The 19,666-nt window shown below is 33.8% G+C and overlaps 1 protein-coding gene across 1 annotated transcript in view; it reads left to right on the top strand.

The window, feature by feature from the left end:
- LOC124357403 (synembryn-A) overlaps positions 1-19,666 on the top strand; it is a 29,557-nt gene that overhangs the window by 5,346 nt on the left and 4,545 nt on the right. Inside the window, exons 2-10 of the mRNA XM_046809168.1 lie at positions 1,763-1,902; positions 3,726-3,853; positions 5,349-5,547; positions 5,702-5,819; positions 6,051-6,223; positions 7,288-7,450; positions 10,533-10,776; positions 11,422-11,575; positions 11,695-11,814. Coding sequence (XP_046665124.1) covers positions 1,763-1,902; positions 3,726-3,853; positions 5,349-5,547; positions 5,702-5,819; positions 6,051-6,223; positions 7,288-7,450; positions 10,533-10,776; positions 11,422-11,575; positions 11,695-11,814 — 1,439 coding nt within the window. The remainder of the gene's footprint in view (positions 1-1,762; positions 1,903-3,725; positions 3,854-5,348; positions 5,548-5,701; positions 5,820-6,050; positions 6,224-7,287; positions 7,451-10,532; positions 10,777-11,421; positions 11,576-11,694; positions 11,815-19,666) is intronic.

Raw genomic sequence — 19,666 nt, 5'->3', positions numbered from 1 at the left:
GGGTGCCTCTGAAGCCCACACTGATGGCCAATGGCATTTCCGATTGGTACTTTTCCGACCTCATACTATGTCCCAAATCGTCCAAATTTTCTGATGGCAGATCATGTTGGATGATCTGGCACGTGATCTGAGGTTGAGAAAATACTTCAGATCGGAAATTTCTCTGGCCATCAGCGTGGTTTTCAGCACCATTCTGCACTTCTGGCGAAAAATCCCTTGAGATAGTACATAAATTCAAGTTCAGTTCACATGAATGTTTGTTAACTTATTGTATTTGTATGTTTGTATGTGTTTACCTACTTTTTAGCCTAATAACAAATAGCAGATAGGGCCAACAGAAACAGAGATCACCTTGACATTCTGTTTTATTGACTTTAAAATGACAAAGCATCACTGTGACATGAACAATCTGGTCTTAAATGAAAACAAAACACAATTTTCACTGCAGCTAAAAACAACCACTTTCTAATCTTTCCATTATCTTCCAATACCTCGGGTTAACCACCAACAGTACTATTTTATGGACATTTTATATAGATCAACTCACTAAAACCTAAGCACCAGCATGGATAGCATCAGGCAAATGAACCAAATAAGTGGTTCTCAAACAGCAAAATTGCTTACTTTGCCCAGTTTAAGTCGCACTCAAGATATGGCTTAGTGGTCTAGAGTGAAACAATGGCCCAGAACTTACAAAATATTAGTCATACAAAAAAAAGCTATTAGGGCAAGACTGAACTATCATGATAGCTGCAAGGAAGCATTCAGAGCGCACAAGATCATGACAGTAGCATCGTTGTACGGTCTCGAGATAATGATGTAAGCTGTTAGCTCTATTCAAACAAGACTAGTGGACCAACACCAATACTACACTTTGAAAGAGGCCCAACTTTCTCCTGGATCATACCATCTCAGCCTCCATGAAAAAAGCCTGCATAGAAAGGTGCAGCTTTATTTAACTCACTACATGACCACTTGAAGAGACTTCCGGTGAATAGACTGAAGACTGCCAGGAACAAATGGCTCCTGCAAAATTCATTCTGCTCAGTGAAGGATTTCTTGGTCTGGAAGAACAATTCATCAACTTTGCCTTCATTTATTCACTTTTATAAATCACTTGTTTTTTTTTATTGTTTTGTTTTGTAAAATATGACTGTATGTACGCTAGCTGGTACAATGATTTACTGTTTTGTAAAAATTATTACTGTATTGCTTTTCTTTAAGAAAATGTTAATAAAGGGTTGATTGATTGACATATTATATTTAAGAATATGGTATGAAAATAAGTTAATAGTTCATAATAGTCCATTTGGCTACGGTTAACATTTTCTTATTTTACAATTCATTTTTTATATAAAAATAAGTTTGGTATGGAAAGTTAAGTGGTGGGAATCCCAGATATCATAAATTAATGTATATTTTTTAAGCTTATTTTTTTTATTCTACATTATTTACATGTTAGTATAATTGGCCTATTTGATTTTTCCGGCAGTTTTGCATATTAACTCAGACCAATAATTGCATTTGTTCTGACTTAATATTTTGTAATTCTATTTAATACCTGAAATTTGTTTCAATTTGTGCTTTTGTAAATTTTCTGACTTGATTTTTAGTTTTCCTGAACTGTGAACACTCCAGTGTGTTATTCATGTTTTCTCTCTTTATCCCTTGTTTTTTTTTATCTTGTTCTCAATTTTTATTTTATTGCTGGTCAATTGTTAATTGGAAGTCAAATATGATACTAGTTAATGTTTTCTTTCAGCACAAACAAGCTTTTGCCTTTCCTGAACTGAACTTAGATGATCGCCGTAAAAAACTTTGGACTTTACTATTTTCACATTTGGATAAACCATCATCAGCAATATGCCATAAGGAGTGTCTAGCATGTGTTCGGATTTTAAGGTAAGCATAACAAACACAGTGTTTCCAACATTTGTGCATAAAATTAGAGGCACTTAAACTTGGTATAAACTGAGGATTATTTTAAATAATATTACAGATCTACTAAGTTAGAGCAATTTTGAATTGGATGTTAGACTATGGTACGTATTATTTCAGTGTTCATGGTTAAGAGGTTAAAAAACTAAACAAAATTGCCACTGGCTTGTATTTGAGGTTTAGCATTTGAAGAAGCATATCTGGTTTAAATAAATTATATTTTACATTCCATAGATAGGCTCTTGTTGCCAGTATTGAAAAAAGATATGCATACTCAGCCTGAGAAGCCTACTTCAGTCAGTGTTTACTTCCAGTCATTGTAATTTTTTTCTGGTCTAAAGAATTTTGATTCTGTAGTAGCTTTTTTATTGTTCACCTGGTTAAGAAAATATGCACATACGTTCATCCGAAAAGTGTTCTTGCGCTAAAAAGTGTCTACTTCTGGTTATCTGTTGAGGCCATAATATAAGTGTGGTTCAAATTTCACCTTTCTAGACAGCGGAAAGTTGAAAAATTAAACTATAGTTATCCTAAGAGTTCCAACGCCATATTTTAATCACTATGAGTGATTGATCTGTATGAAAAATCTCTTTTTATTGTACTGCACAAATAATAGCTGTTATTTATATTTCAGTTAGTCCATGAAGTCATTGTTTTCCATCACCTAATAACACAGATCTTAAAATCAGCTGGTGCACTACTTAAGTTTTATCAGTGCGTTAACCTCAAACGTTAATTGTTTCAGAATAAGTAAATGCAAAAAATACAGATGTTTTATACGCAAACTTGATAATATTACTATGTTAAGCCATTACGTAATGAAAATAAAATAAATAAGTTTTAATTTTGTTTTCCATTTGAAAAAACTGTTCTTCACCCCATGGAGCAAGGGTGTTCTTAAGTGCTTAATCAAACATGCACACTCAGCTTCGCTTTGTTCATAAAACACGATTGCTCATTGAAAACAACCACTTTTGCTCCCATTGATGAAAAGCACTGTTATTTTTCTGTTGGGAGGCTAATAAAAACGTATTTTAAATTTCTTTGTTGTTGGACATCGATAAGTTGAAAAACAATAAATAATTCTTGTATGATTGCATCCCTATTTAAACCTCTGTGGGAGGTTGACCATTATGAAAATGTTTTTGTTTTTCCATTTTAGTCATGAGGCACGTGTATGTCTAATTTCATCTTTCAAGGACTACTTACTGTACGTGTTGTTATGTGACAACATAAAAAAATAATAGGATAAAAATAAATTTCAACTTTCGGCATATTGAGAAGTTAAAGAATTAGTGAGTAAGTGATTGAAGGCTGTTATTATGTATATATATATATATATGTATATATATATATATATATATATATATATATATATATATATATACGAATATACATATTCACTAAATTGGCAATGATGAATATACACAAGTCACATATATAATTCAGATATTTTTTGTTCACAATACAATTTTTGTTATTTGTTTTGATAATGTTAATTAGATTTAGATAGTTTTAGATGTTAATTGTTAATTGGAAATCAGTAATGTAATAAGATTTGTCTCACAATAACTGAAAAGTGAACCCTAGTCTATTATTACAAACTATATTGTTACTAAAAGGTGATGTCACAATTAATTTACTACAAACTAAATTGTTAATAGAAAATGATGTCACAATTAATTTACAAGGTTTTTATGCTGTTCTCAAATAAAAGATTTTGTACGTATGAAATAATATTAACACTTTCAAACTATGTCAATATTATACATTTTTCTTTTTCACAGCCGAGAAAAGACAGACCTGGATGATCTTTGTTGTGAGAAGTGGATGAACATACTGTTGTATCATGCTGGACTGGTACCTCAGGAACAGGCTATGTTAATGACCAATCAACCATTTGATAACTTTGATGGTAAGTCATTTACACGTTCAAGAAGCAATAACATAGTTGCTTTGAAATTAAATGAAATAATTCTTTATTCATTACCTTTACAGTCTAGAAACTAATAGTATCAACATGCACACATTAAATTTAATGTAAGTAACAATATTATACATTTAAAATATAAAGTAATGTTTAGTATTTTTTTTTAAATATAACATTTTAAAAGTTTTCAGATGTTTTTAAGTTAATGGTATTTTACTTGTTTATTATATTGTTTGTCTTCTGCTGGTTTTTATTCTGAAAAATACTGAAATAAGAAGAATCTTAACCTTCTGTAACTGTAGTAGAGATCTGATTGAGCTCTTTAAAAAGTCACTTTAAGACTTAAGTGTCTTCTCTAACAAAAATCTTGTGATATTTGGTTCATTTATTAGGAAAAAAAAGTAGTATAAATAGTTAAGAATAAGATTATAATAATAATTCGTTGCTTTGACTTAGAAATAAAGATAAATAAGCACTTACCATATGATTGTTTTAAAACTACTTTTTCAATGTAACAGTTGGATTAATAATATTAACAGCTATTTATTTACAGTTTTGTAGTATTATTACTCTAGGAACCAATCTTCAAGCAAGTACAGTATACTACTCGGGTTGTTGCAATCAGTTAATGTGTACCATCTGTTACCTTTACATACCACCAGTAACTACAATAATTCATTTTACTTCTCTAACTTATATCCTTTTTCTTTGCTTTCCTTGGAACCATTTATTGTGTAGTTATTAATCTGCAAGGACTTACTGCACACATCTTAAATAAGGATCAGGATCGTAAATTATAATATACTAGAAACTGGAAAGTGTTATGTAGCCAATAGCTTGTTGTTGCCAGGATGGGGTTGCCTGCCTAGGGAGGGTTGTATGCCAAGCATATCCAGTAGAGTGCTAGAACTGTATTTCGTGATAATGATTGGAAATAATATATAATATTATCTCCTGTGTTTACTGTACTTATTCTATTATATTTCCTATTAAAGCTAGATAACTTTCAATTTATTTCTCGTTAATAGTTTTGTCACCCCTTATGGCTTACATATCTTATTACAATAACCAGGAAATGAAATTTAGACTTCAGTTAAAGGCAGTTTCTAGAGAACATTGGAAAGCTTAACATCAGTCTCAGTACTATTCTAGAGTAATCCATAGTCAATGTAGTTCCAAAACAAATTTTCAGCCAATTAGTCAAGGCCTAATTAATTGCTAATTTCTATAATTGAGAAATTGAGTTTTTTCAAAATGTCTTAAAACTGTTTAGTTGCTTTGTTATAATAGTATAGAATATTATTATTTAGAGTACCTTTAAAAATTATATTAGTGTCATGATTAGGTAATTAGTAAACAAAAAATGAGCATTTTTGTTAATTTTTATACTTACTTCTCTCCACTCCAAAGGCTATTATGAGTCACCTTCCCTCTAGTATTTCACTAGATCAAAATAGCAGTGATCATGCTTTTGTTTCAGTGGTACTTGAGGCCATGAAGTGTCTATGTAACCTGGTGTTCAACTGTGAACATGCCCGCAAACTGTGTGGTCACAACCATGCCATAGAGGCTATTATGATGAGACTGCGCACATATCGGGATCCTCTACTGCCTCATGAGATCAAATTCTTTGATATGAGAATGTTGTTTGTCATGACAGCATTTCAGCCTGATATCAGGTACAATTGTTTTCTGTGTGTTTTCATTAGAACAAACTCTAAAATAATATTTTATTTTAATCTGTCTAGAAATGCATTCTATTTATCACTGATTATTTGAGTTAATATGGTAAATTTAACATGTTTTAATACTAAAGTGTTTTTAATATTTCAGGCCAAGGCTTAAAGAAGAGTTACATGGCCTGACTTATCTCATGGAAATATTGGATCTCATTATCAAAGATGCTTCTGAGGAAGAAGATCGTCCACAAAATTCCACTCCAGTTCTTGTGGTATAATAATTCTCCTCAGTCTTAAAATAATGCTACTGCATTTACATGTTTAGTATTTTTTTTTTTGCTGTGTACTCGAGAACTTAATCCAACTTTTATTTGAACCCAGGTGTCAATTTCAATCATATCTATTCGAAGACTTAAAATTGATCATACATAAAAGTTTGGCAAACATAAACTAAATTGGAAATGAAAAATCAATATTTAATAATAGTCATATTGGTTTATCAGGACAATCAAGTGCAGCTAGCCAGTGAGGTGCTGAAGGTGTTGTTCAACCTGACCTGCAAGCCTGGAGTGCCGGACGAGGAGGAGGATGCTCAGCTACTCAGGCTAGAGTCCATACTGAAGGAGTTGTTGTTGTGTGACACTGATCCCCCGTCTAACAAGGAACAGTTACAGAGGTAATCGTTATTATTCACTATTTTAATTTGTTGCTAAGGATTGTAGTAGGATCAGAACATCTTGTATGTTTGTATTGATTTATAATTAGTCAAATAACAATAAATTATTTATAAGAAAAGTGCATTTACTGTAGTTGGTGCACTTGTTTATTTCCATTATGCTTAGATAAGTGTAATTTCAAAACACAAAATGCAATGGTTTTGATGTTGTATAGCATTTTATCCTTAGATACAAGATATTTAATTCACTCTTGGGGTGTGGTTTGAACTTCTTTACATGAAATAAAGAAAAAAGCCTCTGAGCACATGCACAAACACACATTTAATTTTCCCAAATATTAAAGATCACGATATGGACTTCTCATAACTTAGTCACAACCAAATCGTAATCTTTTGCCAGATTTTATTATTGTCTGTGTGTTCAATTTTTATTGTTGATCTGTATAAACCTGAGCATTGTAAATATGACAGTGTGTTAATTTATTACTTTTTATAGGTCTAAATTAATATGTGATATTTTAGTTTAACAGTTTTCTATTGAAATTCTACACCATTCTGTTTTATTTCACATAAAATTACTGTCAGCTAAACACACTTATCACCAAACATATTAATGAAATACTGTCAATATATTATTACAATAAATAAATTATAGGTTTTAGTTTTAAAATTTTACCTAACATATTTCTTTAATTGATGCATTTCAATAAAAACATATAATACTAAAAAAATAAATAAAAAAGTTACAAGAGTTTATTTACAGATATTACTTATTTAATAATGCTTCCATTATATAAACACAGTGACACCATTTTACCTAAAGAGAATGTCAATGTGTTCTTTTCAAATTTATAGAATCTTGTACCATTTCTTACCATAGAGTTATTCTCCATATAATAAGGAGATATAAATATAAGGTATATTTCTTTAAGATCCTTATAATGTTTCTATGCTTTCAAGGTATATAAATATAGTGAGAAATGAAAATTTTTAACAAAAAATCAAATAGTTTTACAGTAATTGTTAAATAGAATTTTGAAATGATTATTATAAATATTTTGTAGCCATGTAGTGAATCTGTTAACGACAATGCCGGGTCGATGCCATCAAGAGCTGATGGCACCTCTTACCAAAGATGTCTCCAAGGAGGCAGAGTTTGAAGGCTACAACATGGAGGCTATGGCAGTCCTTGTCACCTTCCTCAATACTCGGCTTGACCAAAATCCGGTCAGTAACAGCTTTTCTCAGGTTTTGCTGTTATCTAGATTTTTTTTAATTGTATTAGCCAAGATTGACTGAAAAATGTTAGAAATGTTGTTAGAATGGGTTAGAAATGTTTGCCATGTGTAATTAAGAAAAGGTATGCTATTTTAGTTATTTTTCATTAGATTTGAATCATATTTTTATTTTACTTACCCACATTGAAATCATGTCTCAAATATAATAATAAAAAGTGTAATGAAGATCTTACCTTGAAAAATGCTGCTTGCTCTATGAAGATTTTCCCAAAACTTTAATCTTTACAATTATTCTAAATTCTGGACATTACCGTTGACAGAATACTTAAGGTTATAAAAAGTATAAATCTAAAGTCCACATTATCACTTCCTAAAGGACTAAAATACTGTACGAGTAGAAAATAACAATAAATAAGATTTTCAAACTGTCCCAGGAGAATACCAGTGGTACATTCACATAGTTTACTTTTTTGAATAAAAAGAAGTATGTTTTTAAAATTTTAGCACGACTTTTTTGTTTAAGCTTAAAAAAAGATATTTTTCAAATCAGTAATTTAAAGTCTTTGAAAATGTGACATGTGGTTTCAAAATGTTTTTAAAGTCTAGTTATCTTTAAGAAATACAAACTCCCATAACTCATAATGAACTGGTAATTATTGAATTTTAAATCAATTCCAATGTTTGGTTTACCAGAGAAACTGATTGCTAGAGCAATTGGAGAATAAACAGATTTTAATTTAAAAGAATTACACTTGTATTTAATGTTCTAACTGAGGAAAAAATTGCTGTGAAATTAATTTTCATAAAATTATTTATTTATTAGCATTATTTTCTATGTTGATGGTGTAAAAGATGGTCATAAAGTACAAACATCGACTTTTATATTTTTAATAATTGTTAACCCATTGCGGATCACTGACGAGCTGTGCTCGTCACGCAGCGGCCGGGCCTAACGGCACGATGACGACCTCAGGTCACAAAAGCGGTCTGCTTTTATGTTTCCCTCCTAATAGTTCTATTAATGTCTGATAGATTGGGCGATCGTTTTCACTTGTCAACTAAGAGTGTTTAACAACGGTCTTCGTTCAGAGTTTTCCAGTTTTATAAATATCCTACAGATCGCAGCTGTATGTTGAAGTTGAAAAATCATTCATGAGTTTACTCTCTGCTTTTTAGCGCTTCTGATTGGTTGTTTTTCTCAGGTGTTATTATACTAGTAACTAGCATCGTATTTTATGGTATAATTTGCGTGTCAATATGAGCTGATCGAAATAGAAAACTTATGATCGTCTGAACTTGATCGATATTTATTAGAGATATTTATTACAATAGTTCATTAGTATTGTATTTAATTATTTTGCTTTTAAGAATATAGATGGACATATTTTTATAAACTGGAATCCAGTTCAACGTGGATTTGAGGTGAGTATACAATAGCGAGCGATACGATGTGGTGCACCATTGCTGTTCGTTCGGCCGCTGACCGTAAATTAATTTGTGCCCGCTGGTACAGAATACAGAATGCTTTTATTCGTGATCATTGAGAACAGAATGGTGTTAAAAAAATACATTTCGTTATTCTTCTACAATAAAGTCAATTTCATTCTTCTCTAAGAACACGAGCTCGTTCAAAGAATTCCTCCATACTGTAGACTGGACCTTCCAGCAACCAACTCCGCAGCCATTTCTTAAAGGTTCTTGCTGGAACATCCGTGGTACTTGCCGGAAGAAGATTGAGAAGCCTGGCGCCGGCGTAGGATGGTTTCTTAGTGTAAAGTACAGTGCGGTGGGCAGGGATATTGAAGTTCCTGGCAAATCTTGTTTGGTGATTATAGATATCCATATTTCTGGTCAGGTTCTGTTGAGAGGCATAAAGCATAACCTCATATATGTACAGGGAGAAAACAGTGAATATCTGTAGATCTCGAAATCTTTCCCTGCAGCTTTCTCTAGGTGGGAGTCCTGTCATAGCTCGTATTGCCCGCTTTTGCATTAGAAAAACACGTTGCATGTTTTGGCATGAGGATTCACCCCAAAGTATGATGCCATATCTAAGGTGGGATTCGAATAAAGCGTGGTATGACATTTTCACTGCTTTCTCTGTACAGACGGAGTTCACTCTTTTTAGTGCAAAAATGGCAGAACCAAGTTTAAGGCACAGAGAGTCTATTTATGCAGATTCCATGAGAGACAGGTGTCGAGAATTAGGCCCAAGTGCTTGGTAGAGTCCACAATCTGAACATTGGGCGGGCCGGATACTTCTGCTTTTTTTTTCCTAAGATGAGTTGAGTCGTACCCACGCGCCAAAACAATACGATCCGCAATGGTTTAATGTTCTACTTTTTTTATTTTAGTCATTTAACCGTATCATGTATTTGATAGGTTCCAAACTATTTGATAGGTTTTCTTTCTATTTGGTGTGTGAATCGCTGTATCATTGTGATGAATTTTCTTCTGACAACAGACAATGGTTGAACGTATTGTCACCTGAATTGATAATTGTGTTTATTGCAAATAAGTACAAAAAAGTATAATTATTTGTACTGATATACTTTTTTTACATAAAAGTTTATATTTATATCGTAAAAAGTGAGGGCTCTGTGGTGTAATGGTAGCACATTCATCCGGCAAGTGAGAGATCCGGGTTTGAGTCCCGGCGGAGCAAGTACTTTTTGCGATTCAATGTTTATTGAAATTAAAACTATACATATATATATATATATAGTTTTAATTTCAATAAACATTGAATCGCAAATATATATATATATATATATATATATATATATATATATATGTATAGTTTTGAAGTATAAATTATAATTGAATAATGTATTTATAAAATGTTATAGTCATATACCAAAAATAGTTTTATTCATATTTTATTTGATGCAATTGTTGTTCTGAATGATATTTAAATAAATATTTTTATGACTATGACCATAACAGTTAACTATCTTACCAATGTTTTTATCTGCTGTGAACAAGAAAATTTTGGAAATTGTCAAGATCACCAAATGTGGTTTATACAAGTGAATATATAGCTGATAACAATAATAATTTGATGGTACTAGGTGGTGCAGAGTCTACAAGAAAGATTATCGCCAATAGTGACGGTGTTATTGGAATGTGCAATAAATCATCGCCTGTTACGCAAGTACCTACGGTGGCGTATCTTGCCACCCCTGCGAGATGTGCATACAAGACCTGAGGAAGGAACAACGTTGCGTAACAAACTGTGTCGTCTACTCACGTCTCCTGTCACCAACGTGCGTGATTTGGTTGCTGAGCTGCTGTTTGTACTCTGCAAAGAAAGTGGTATGATACGACACTTTGCCTCACATGCGACTATTCTATAAGGTCTAGTGTGTTGAGTACAGATCTCATTGACTATAACTTTTCACTAACCAATCTTCAAAACCAAAACCAACTAAAATATGAAGAAATGTAAGATTAGGGATAGACTGTTGAAAAACTTTTATTCAAATTCTGATACTGATATCAAAATTGTGATCTCAACTCTGAATTTTGCAAAGATTCCTGTGTTATCTTTAATTAAGTATTTGATTTATACTTATATATTTATATCCTTTAAGTATTTGATTTATTACAGAGTGAAAACATCTAAATAAAATTAATAGTCACCTTTAGATGTATTTTAAGCATAACTGTTGATATTAATTATTTTAATAGTATAAATTGAAAATATTAGTATCGGAATTGAGTGAAAAGAGTCCATGATATTCTTTATTCCTTGACACCAATATACATTGGGGTATTCAGGTATCAAACCATCCCCATAGGAGATACAAAGATAGAAAGATATCTAATTTTATTTGAAATTGTATAACACTGCAAAACATGTTTGCAATATTATTCTTAGTATTTTTTTTTAAATTTTAAAGCCGCAGTATTAATATTTATACTATTAATGTTTAAAATTTAATCAATTAATTGTTCCAGTGTCACGAATGATCAAGTACACAGGCTACGGCAATGCTGCCGGACAGTTTGCCAACCGCGGCCTGTTGGCCCAACACCAAAGCTGCCAACCACATGGACAGTACAGCTCCGATAGTGACAGTGAGACCGATGAGTACTCCATGTACAAACACGGGTCAGTACACGAATTATTCAGAAGTTTGGGAAAGATTTGACTGTATACATGATAATAAATAATGGATTTATTTTGTGATACTTTAGATCGTTATTCTGTATTGGTGACTTATGTTGCAGTATCAACCCAGTGGTGGGGTGTTACGAGCCTCCACGCCCTGATCCCACTGCCCACATGACTGAGGAACAGAAGGAGTATGAGGCCATGCAACTTGTCAATATGATGGACAAACTCCACAGGTACTGTACTTTATATCTTTACAGAATATTTGTTTATTCTGTGTCTGCAATCTTGCCAGCCACCAGATGGAAATGAGCTTCTTTTTATAAAGGAGCCATTTACTTGTGATCAGACACTTACCTTGATGTATGATTTGCATAAAATATATAGCTGCAAAGAAATTTAACTGAGTGAATCAATTTACAAAAATATTTCATAATAGCATGTTTTAAAAATACATTAATTTTTAACCCTCCGGGTGATACATGTTTTTACCTATGGTGATGGGTATATTTTGATTAAATGTGCGCATGTTAAAAAAAACATTTTTTTAAAAGCAAAAACTGTGTTGTAATATATTGTGTTGCATATCATTTTATTCTGTACATTCTAAGGAATCAGAAAATAATACTATAAGTGAACTTGCGCTAATATGATGACCCACTGTACTCTGCTGAATGTTCAAATTTACTTTTGCAAAAAATTTTTTTCAAATTCTCACAACCAGTACTTTATTATACAAATAAAAATAAAAAAATGTGGAATAGCCATTGTGTTCGCCTTTTTATGTACATTCAGAAAAACTACACATGTATGGCTCAATTCATAAAAAAACTCAATCTATATATATAATAATGACTATGTACACCTCTTTTTCTGAGCAAACTTCACTGTGATTCAATATCAATGACATCTTCTGGTGTATAAGTTCTCAACCACACGGGATTGGAAAATTCTTGAATAGGCCTATTTAGATTAGGTGTATCATCTTCATCACTATCACTATTATTTACAGTATGATGAGAAATATCTACTTCAGAAGATTCTAAGTCTTCAAAGTTTCCTTACGTATTCCTTACCGCTGTCAGAAGAATAATAATCTAATGACACATCTGAATCAAATTCAGATCTATATCACATCTATATCACTAGTATCTTCCAAATCACTTATTTCATCATCTAAAAACATCTCTGATTTGATCTGAGCCTAAATTGTTATCCATTGCCACTAAATACAGCACAATTCAAAACAATAACACAGTAGACACCATTACTGTATGGGTGTAACAACAGCAGAAAACAGCTGGTTGAAATCATCGATATATCTACCGCCAAAACAATCTATTAGATTCCATAGAGAATATAAAAGAAACTCCAGAATTTCATGATTACGGCACTGTATGAAACATTAGATTTCAACGAGAATTGTTGAAGGAATTAGCGTTGCAAAAAGCGCTTACATAATAGTAGCGCTCGCGACGATATCACCCGGGGCGGACGATATAATCGTCGCGGCCGATACTATTATCACCACGAGGGTTTTTTTTTCCTTGGGGCGGCCTACTGCCATGCACTTAAGCCTCAAGGGCCTTTTGCGCACCCCGGAAAACACCATGAGGCCTACCAGTCTACAACTTCAGCAGTTCAACAAACCGCCGAAAACAACCTATCAAGTCCTCCTGCGAAAACTCACCACCCCTGTTCAAGCTACCAAAGATGGCATACCGCTCTCTTGCTATTGCAGGGCAATCAAAGAGCAGGTGCTCAGCAGTCTCCTCCTGCTCATTACACCTTCCACAGAGCGGATCCTCCTGAAGGATGCCAACTCTGTGTAGATGCTTCTTCAGGTGACCATGCCCCCGTAATGAGACCAATGACCTTAGAAGACATTGATCTGTTTAATGAGAGGAGGTCCGAAGCCACCTTGGGGGAAGGTGACTGTAATACCATTCTACTCACTCTCAAACCCGGATGCAACCTCCACCTTCTCCCACCGCGAGGGTTAATAAAGTTATTAATACATAAAAAATGTGAACTATATAGCTTATCCCTCCAACTAGCATGAAACAAATTTTTGTCACCAAAGGCCTGTAAGATGGGGCAAAGACGAATATTCATTACCAAAGTAGACATGTACAGTTATTTAAATTTTAGACATGTAAGGTCATATTAATGATATTGTTTTATATATTCTGGCAGAGCATTAACTATAGTACCGATTTATTGTTCTCATTTTGATTATTGTCTTCCTTGTTTACCGTAAAACATCGTTCTCTATGGACAGCTGATGTGAATGTAATAAGCGTCTGCCATGTTATTGTGAAACTAAACAAGTGCCGAGTTTTGTGTTTGGAGTTACGAATCCAATAGTATTTGTGGGAAAATGTGTTGTTATTATTGTTGTTTAGTTTAGGTTAAGTTTTAGTTGTTCAGTTTGGGTGAAAACTTCAGAGACCAATCAAGTGATCTTAGAGAGCTCGTTTTGGAACATCCTATTTCTAGTGATGATGATGTTTATTCTAACATTGAGATAAACCACAATAATAATAATAATAATGTAAACTATGATAGTGATGACAGTTTGACTGACTTTTTCTCTCGCGGTGGAAATATTTACGAACCTGATAGAGAAGAAGAACTTTCTCAATGGAGAGATTAACATAACAGTGAATTTGACAGTACACAATCTAACATAGGCCTAGATCTTCTTGGACCATCCAATGTTAGTTCTAATCCTAATTTATGTCATAGTCCAAATGCTGCAATTCCTAGTAGGCCTACCAACAATGCTTCAGATTCTACTGATGTAGGCCCAAGATGGATATATATTTTCCCACCCGAATCAGAAATAAACACCATTTTTGGTCAAGGATTCTTGTACTGGCCCTCAAAACTGTCCACCTAGGAGCTCTAGTTTTATACATTATCTTTTCCTATTCTTTACAAACACTATTTGGCACCTTGTTGCAAGGGAAAGTAATAAATATGCAGAAACACCCATACTTGACACCAGGGAACCAGAGAAAATGAAGTGACACAGGATGGATGTGATAGTCCAAGAAATGAAAAAAATTATTGGAATTCTCATAAATATGGAAACTACACCAAGAAAGAACACTGAAGACTATTTGGATACATAGCCTTATCAGTACATTCCTTTTTATCCAAAAACCAAGACATTGAGACATTTTCAACTTATTAATTCTATGCTAAATCTCAACTCAACTCCAAACCCACTGGTGGAACATCCTGGTCATGACTCTTGGAACAAAGTAAAACCATATATTGATGAGCTAAATAAAAATTTCACTGCACATTTTATGCCTAAACAAATATATATATATATATCTATAGACAAGAGTCTAATTGGAATGAAAAATAGGGCTTTGTATATCCAATACCTAACCAACAAAAGACACTGCTGTTGCAGCTTGAAAAAGTTTGAAGTTTGTGACAGTGAATATAGTTATGTGTTATAATCAGAAATTTATTCTGGTTCACAATTTATCTCTGATGGTAATGACCCCTTTGGCCCAAAAGGCTGTTCTTCACCTTTTGTCCAAGACTTGTTAGCAGACAACTGGTACACAAAAGTCCCTTTAGCTGAAAAGAATTTTGGAGAGAAACACATTTCTGACTGGTACTACTAGGGATAATTCCAAAGGCCTATCCAAAAGTCTAATGTCAAATTGAAATTAGTTTTTGTTTTTGCAAAAATGAACTTCCCTTGGTTGGTTTTAAAGACAACAAGAAACTATAAACTGTTTAATGTCCTACAACTGGTTGTCTTGCTGAAAATGTGCAAGTGCATAGTAGGAATGGAAATGAAGCATCAAAGCTTCTTCTCATAAAAATACAATCAGTACATGGGAGGGGTAAATGTCAAAGATATATCTATCTATCATGTTATATGTTCTAGAGATACTAGAAAATATTGGAAAAAAATATTAACCAACTACCTAGTCATGTCATTACACAATGCATACGTTTTGTATAAAAACAATATTGACAGACCATGTAACAGACGTGATTTCTTAGTAAGTGTTCACTCACAATTGTGTGAGTCAGACAGAGAAGTTGTAGTTCCACCTGGTGATGTCCTTGGCCCTATTCATGAACTCGTCAAACTCCCCAATACGAACTGTCGCTCGTATGCCGTATGTGAATGTAAGAATTTGAAAAAGAAAACAAATTTCTTTTGCCTTGGATGTAATTATGGAGTTCACTCTAAGTGCTATCATCTGCTTGGATACTATGCTAGACCAGTTGACAGGGAGGCCGCAAATGCAGTGTAGAATCCAGTGACTGAGTGAAAGATGAATCTTTGTATATATTGTACAGGAGAGTGGGGGACGCCCCTGTTGCTACAGTCCATGTGCAAGTCAGCTCTTCAATTTTGTGCAATTTTTATACAGTTTTTTAGTATGCTTTTTATTCTAATAATTGGTACCTGAATTAGCAGTTTTTTGTTGTGAAGATTTTAAGAACTATAACAAACAGGTTTGACTTACAATAAGAGATAAAATTCAATTTATTTGTCAAAATTTGAATATAAGTGAGTGTTTCTAACCAGTTTGATAGGATAGGCTCTCAGATAAGGATACATTGGTGCCAAGAGCTGACCTTTGACCAGCAGATAAGATAAGCTGGAGCACCAGTGAACACCTGCACACATTCTTTGATATTGGGCAATCTGACTATTGTGAGACTGTTGGCTGGTTTGTTTATATATGTACTGCTTATCAGACCTTATCAGGGGTTAGACAAGGGGTTGGACAAGCCTAGTTTAAAAAAAGCTGAACAGTCTAGACTTACAATCTTTAAACATTGACTCCAAAATAAGACCACAATGCCCTCAAAATTTCCCTGTGGCAACTGTGACATTGGAGTGAAATTCTCAGGGATTTTGTGCACAGGACTTTGTAAAAAATGGTACCATGTAGGATGCCAAAACATTCTGGAAAAGAACTTTAAAAAATGGACAAAAGTTGAAATTGGAAAATGGCAATGCACTAACTGTCTCAGCTCATGTGTCCAGTCTAAAACTGAACTAGAACATGCTGCCTGTAACACCTCAGAAATAAAGACTAAAAATATACAAGAGGTCCTTCAAAATTTCTATCACTTCCCCACAGGAAGTCAACAGCACCCGTGGGAATGAACTCTTAAACTCCTCTTTTTCAATAGTAGAACAAAAATCTTAAATTGACTCACTAGTTGAAATAGAAAAAAGTCTGGTAGAAAATAATCTCTTAGAAACTACTAATAACGATGAAAAACTAGAAATAGCTGCTAAGATAGGTTCAACTCTCTTAGAAAAAAATAAGCACCTAGAAGAAGAAAATCTTAGACTAGCAGCCACAATATTAAGTATGGAGGAGAAAATAGAAAAATAGTGAACTAAAACATCTAAGCAGGATTGAAACCCTTACTGAAGAGCTGATACACTGCCAATCCCAACTGCGTAAAGAAAAGAATTTCAAATTGAAAATGCAAAATATTTTTGAAGAACAAGACAAAAAGTCACAACATACTATAGACTTAAACTTGAACAAAATAAAAAATCTGAATTGACTGTTGATAAACTTCAGAGGAATAAAATGGAAAGTTTAAATAAACTAGAAACAATAAAAATCCTGCCACTCAAACCTCTGAAGAAAGCACACTTCCAGCTACACAAAACCCGTATCAACTCACACGGAGCTTGTGCTACTAAAAAGTTGGCAAGACAAATTGGAACAGTTGGTCAAAACACTGTCAGAAAAACATTCAACATAAATGTTGCAAGGAGCTTGAAAGTATACCTGTTAGTCCTACTACACCATTCACAACTAAATACAGTAATAAGGCCAACCCTTCTTCTTATACTAGTCTACAAGAAAATGAGCTCACCATTAAGACTAAAAGAAGAAATAAAAAACGAAATGCATTTAGTGTATCTCTCCAAAGTGGTAAAGAGTCAAGAAACAAATCTAAAGCTACAGGCGCTAAACATAAATAGGAAGTTTGATGACACATTAGAATCATCTGATGAAGACAAACCTACTAAACTAGTCACTGCTCCTCTTATTCATCGATATGAAGATGGATCTTTACCGACTCTGAATAATTCCAAAACCACTGAAACCCATTTAGATAGAGTGAAAATTAAAAATTCCATTGACAAACAAAATGGAAACGCAGACACAGCCCAGCAAATTTTAAAGCAACCTCCAGTTACAGCGAAGTTACTCAGTATAAATGAGACGCTTGAGGACTTTTTAAACAAACACATTGACACTATCAAAGCCAGTAAACTTGATTACTCAAGGCAGCTTAAGAAAAATACCAAAAACACTACATATGCTAACTCTGACAGGACAACCGGTAATGAAAAAAATCCCAAACCAACACAACCCAGAATCTACAGAAATGGTCTGAGTGCCCAAGAAAATCATCGGGAATCTTTTTTAGCTCATACCAAGATGATCAATACAAAATACAAAACCAGGCACTTTTTTCAACGCAACTCGGTCAAGGAATAAAATAAAACCAAGGAAAGTTAACCAGTTAAAGATTCTTTCACCAAAAATATGGATCGTCTGTCAAACAAGATTGATTGGTTGTCAACCACCTTCAAGACATAAATCCTGATGTAGTCATTTTAAGTGAACATGTCCTTAACCAAACAAATCTAGAAAATACAATTATTAAAGGTTACAGACTTGTTGCTGACTTCTATAGAAAAAGAACACTTAAAGGGGGGTGTTGCTATTTATTGTAATGAAAACCTAAATGCTGAAATAGCTAATCTAAACGCATCCCGGCATGGAATAGAACTTGTGTGTGAGTTAGCAGCAATCAAAAACTCATCCTGAAGAAAGAAAAGTTTTACATCCTAGGAGTCTATAGACCTGACCGCAACTTTCAAGTTGCTTTAGAAGCTATTTCTAACTTCCTGGAAACCATACCGACATGGAATGACCCTGTTGTCATAATGGGAGATATTAATGTGGACTGTCTCAAACCCAGCACCAGGAAGAATGAAAAACGGGATCAAGAACTCCCAGGAACTCCTCCTTAGCTACAACCTTTCACGCTTTAACCTACCTCCAACTAGGATAACTCCCAATAACAGGACTTCAATTGACCTTGTTGCTACTAACTTTGGTCCAAATGAACTTTCAGTAGCAATAGTAAACAATCACATCTCAGGACCATACTGGACAGATATGCACTTTCTCTACATCTTCCAATATTGCTACTCTTGCAACAACTGAACGAAGACATATTTGCGACCAATCTCTGGGGATTCTGAGACTCCAGCTTGGAAAGGAGTCCTGGAATGAGGTTTACGACATTGCCAGTGCTGAGGAGGGCATATTGTGTGTTCTCTTCTATAATATCCTACCCATCTGGATGTAGTGTGTCCTAAAAGGAAAATGCGCAATAAAAATAAAAAATGCAACATCAGGCCTAATGATCAAGAAACCATTCAAAAAGAAAGAAATCTTTAAACAGGCCTTTAATGCACATCAACTGACAGGAAATGCGGAGATCAAAGCTTATGCTGCTCTAAAGAAAAAAGAATATGACCTCCACATTAAAGCCTTACGAAAACAGCAAAACTCAAACTTCATACAAGAGTCAGACAATAAAAGTAGGGCAGCTTGGAGTCTGATAAATGGTGAAAGAAGGCCTAAACAACATCTCAAAGGACAACACAAACTATGCATCAATGGCACAGACACAACTGACCCTTCTAAAATTGCTGAACAATTCAAACACATACTTTGTAAACGCTGCTGATCCATCCTTTTCTAACACAGCTCTGGGAACTTCAAGAACGCCTGAAACCCCTCACGACTTCGATCAAAACTTTGTGCTCTGGCCTACCAACCAAGAAGAAGTACTTAAACTCCATCAAGTCCTTAAAAAACAAAATCGTCAGCCAGCTTTGATGAAATATCCTCAAAGATAATAAAAGCATGTAGGAATGAGCTAGCCCATCCTTTAGCCAACATAATCAACAAATCCTTTGCTCAAGGAATTTTCCCAAGCATGCTGAAAAGCGCTAAAGTCTACCCAAAGTTCAAAGGAGGGGAAACGAAC

The sequence above is a fragment of the Homalodisca vitripennis genome, chromosome 3, assembly GCF_021130785.1.
Source record: "Homalodisca vitripennis isolate AUS2020 chromosome 3, UT_GWSS_2.1, whole genome shotgun sequence".
Lineage (NCBI taxonomy): Eukaryota > Metazoa > Arthropoda > Insecta > Hemiptera > Cicadellidae > Homalodisca > Homalodisca vitripennis.
Note: the sequence above shows the minus strand (reverse complement) of the source record. Positions and strands in the feature narration are given on the sequence as shown.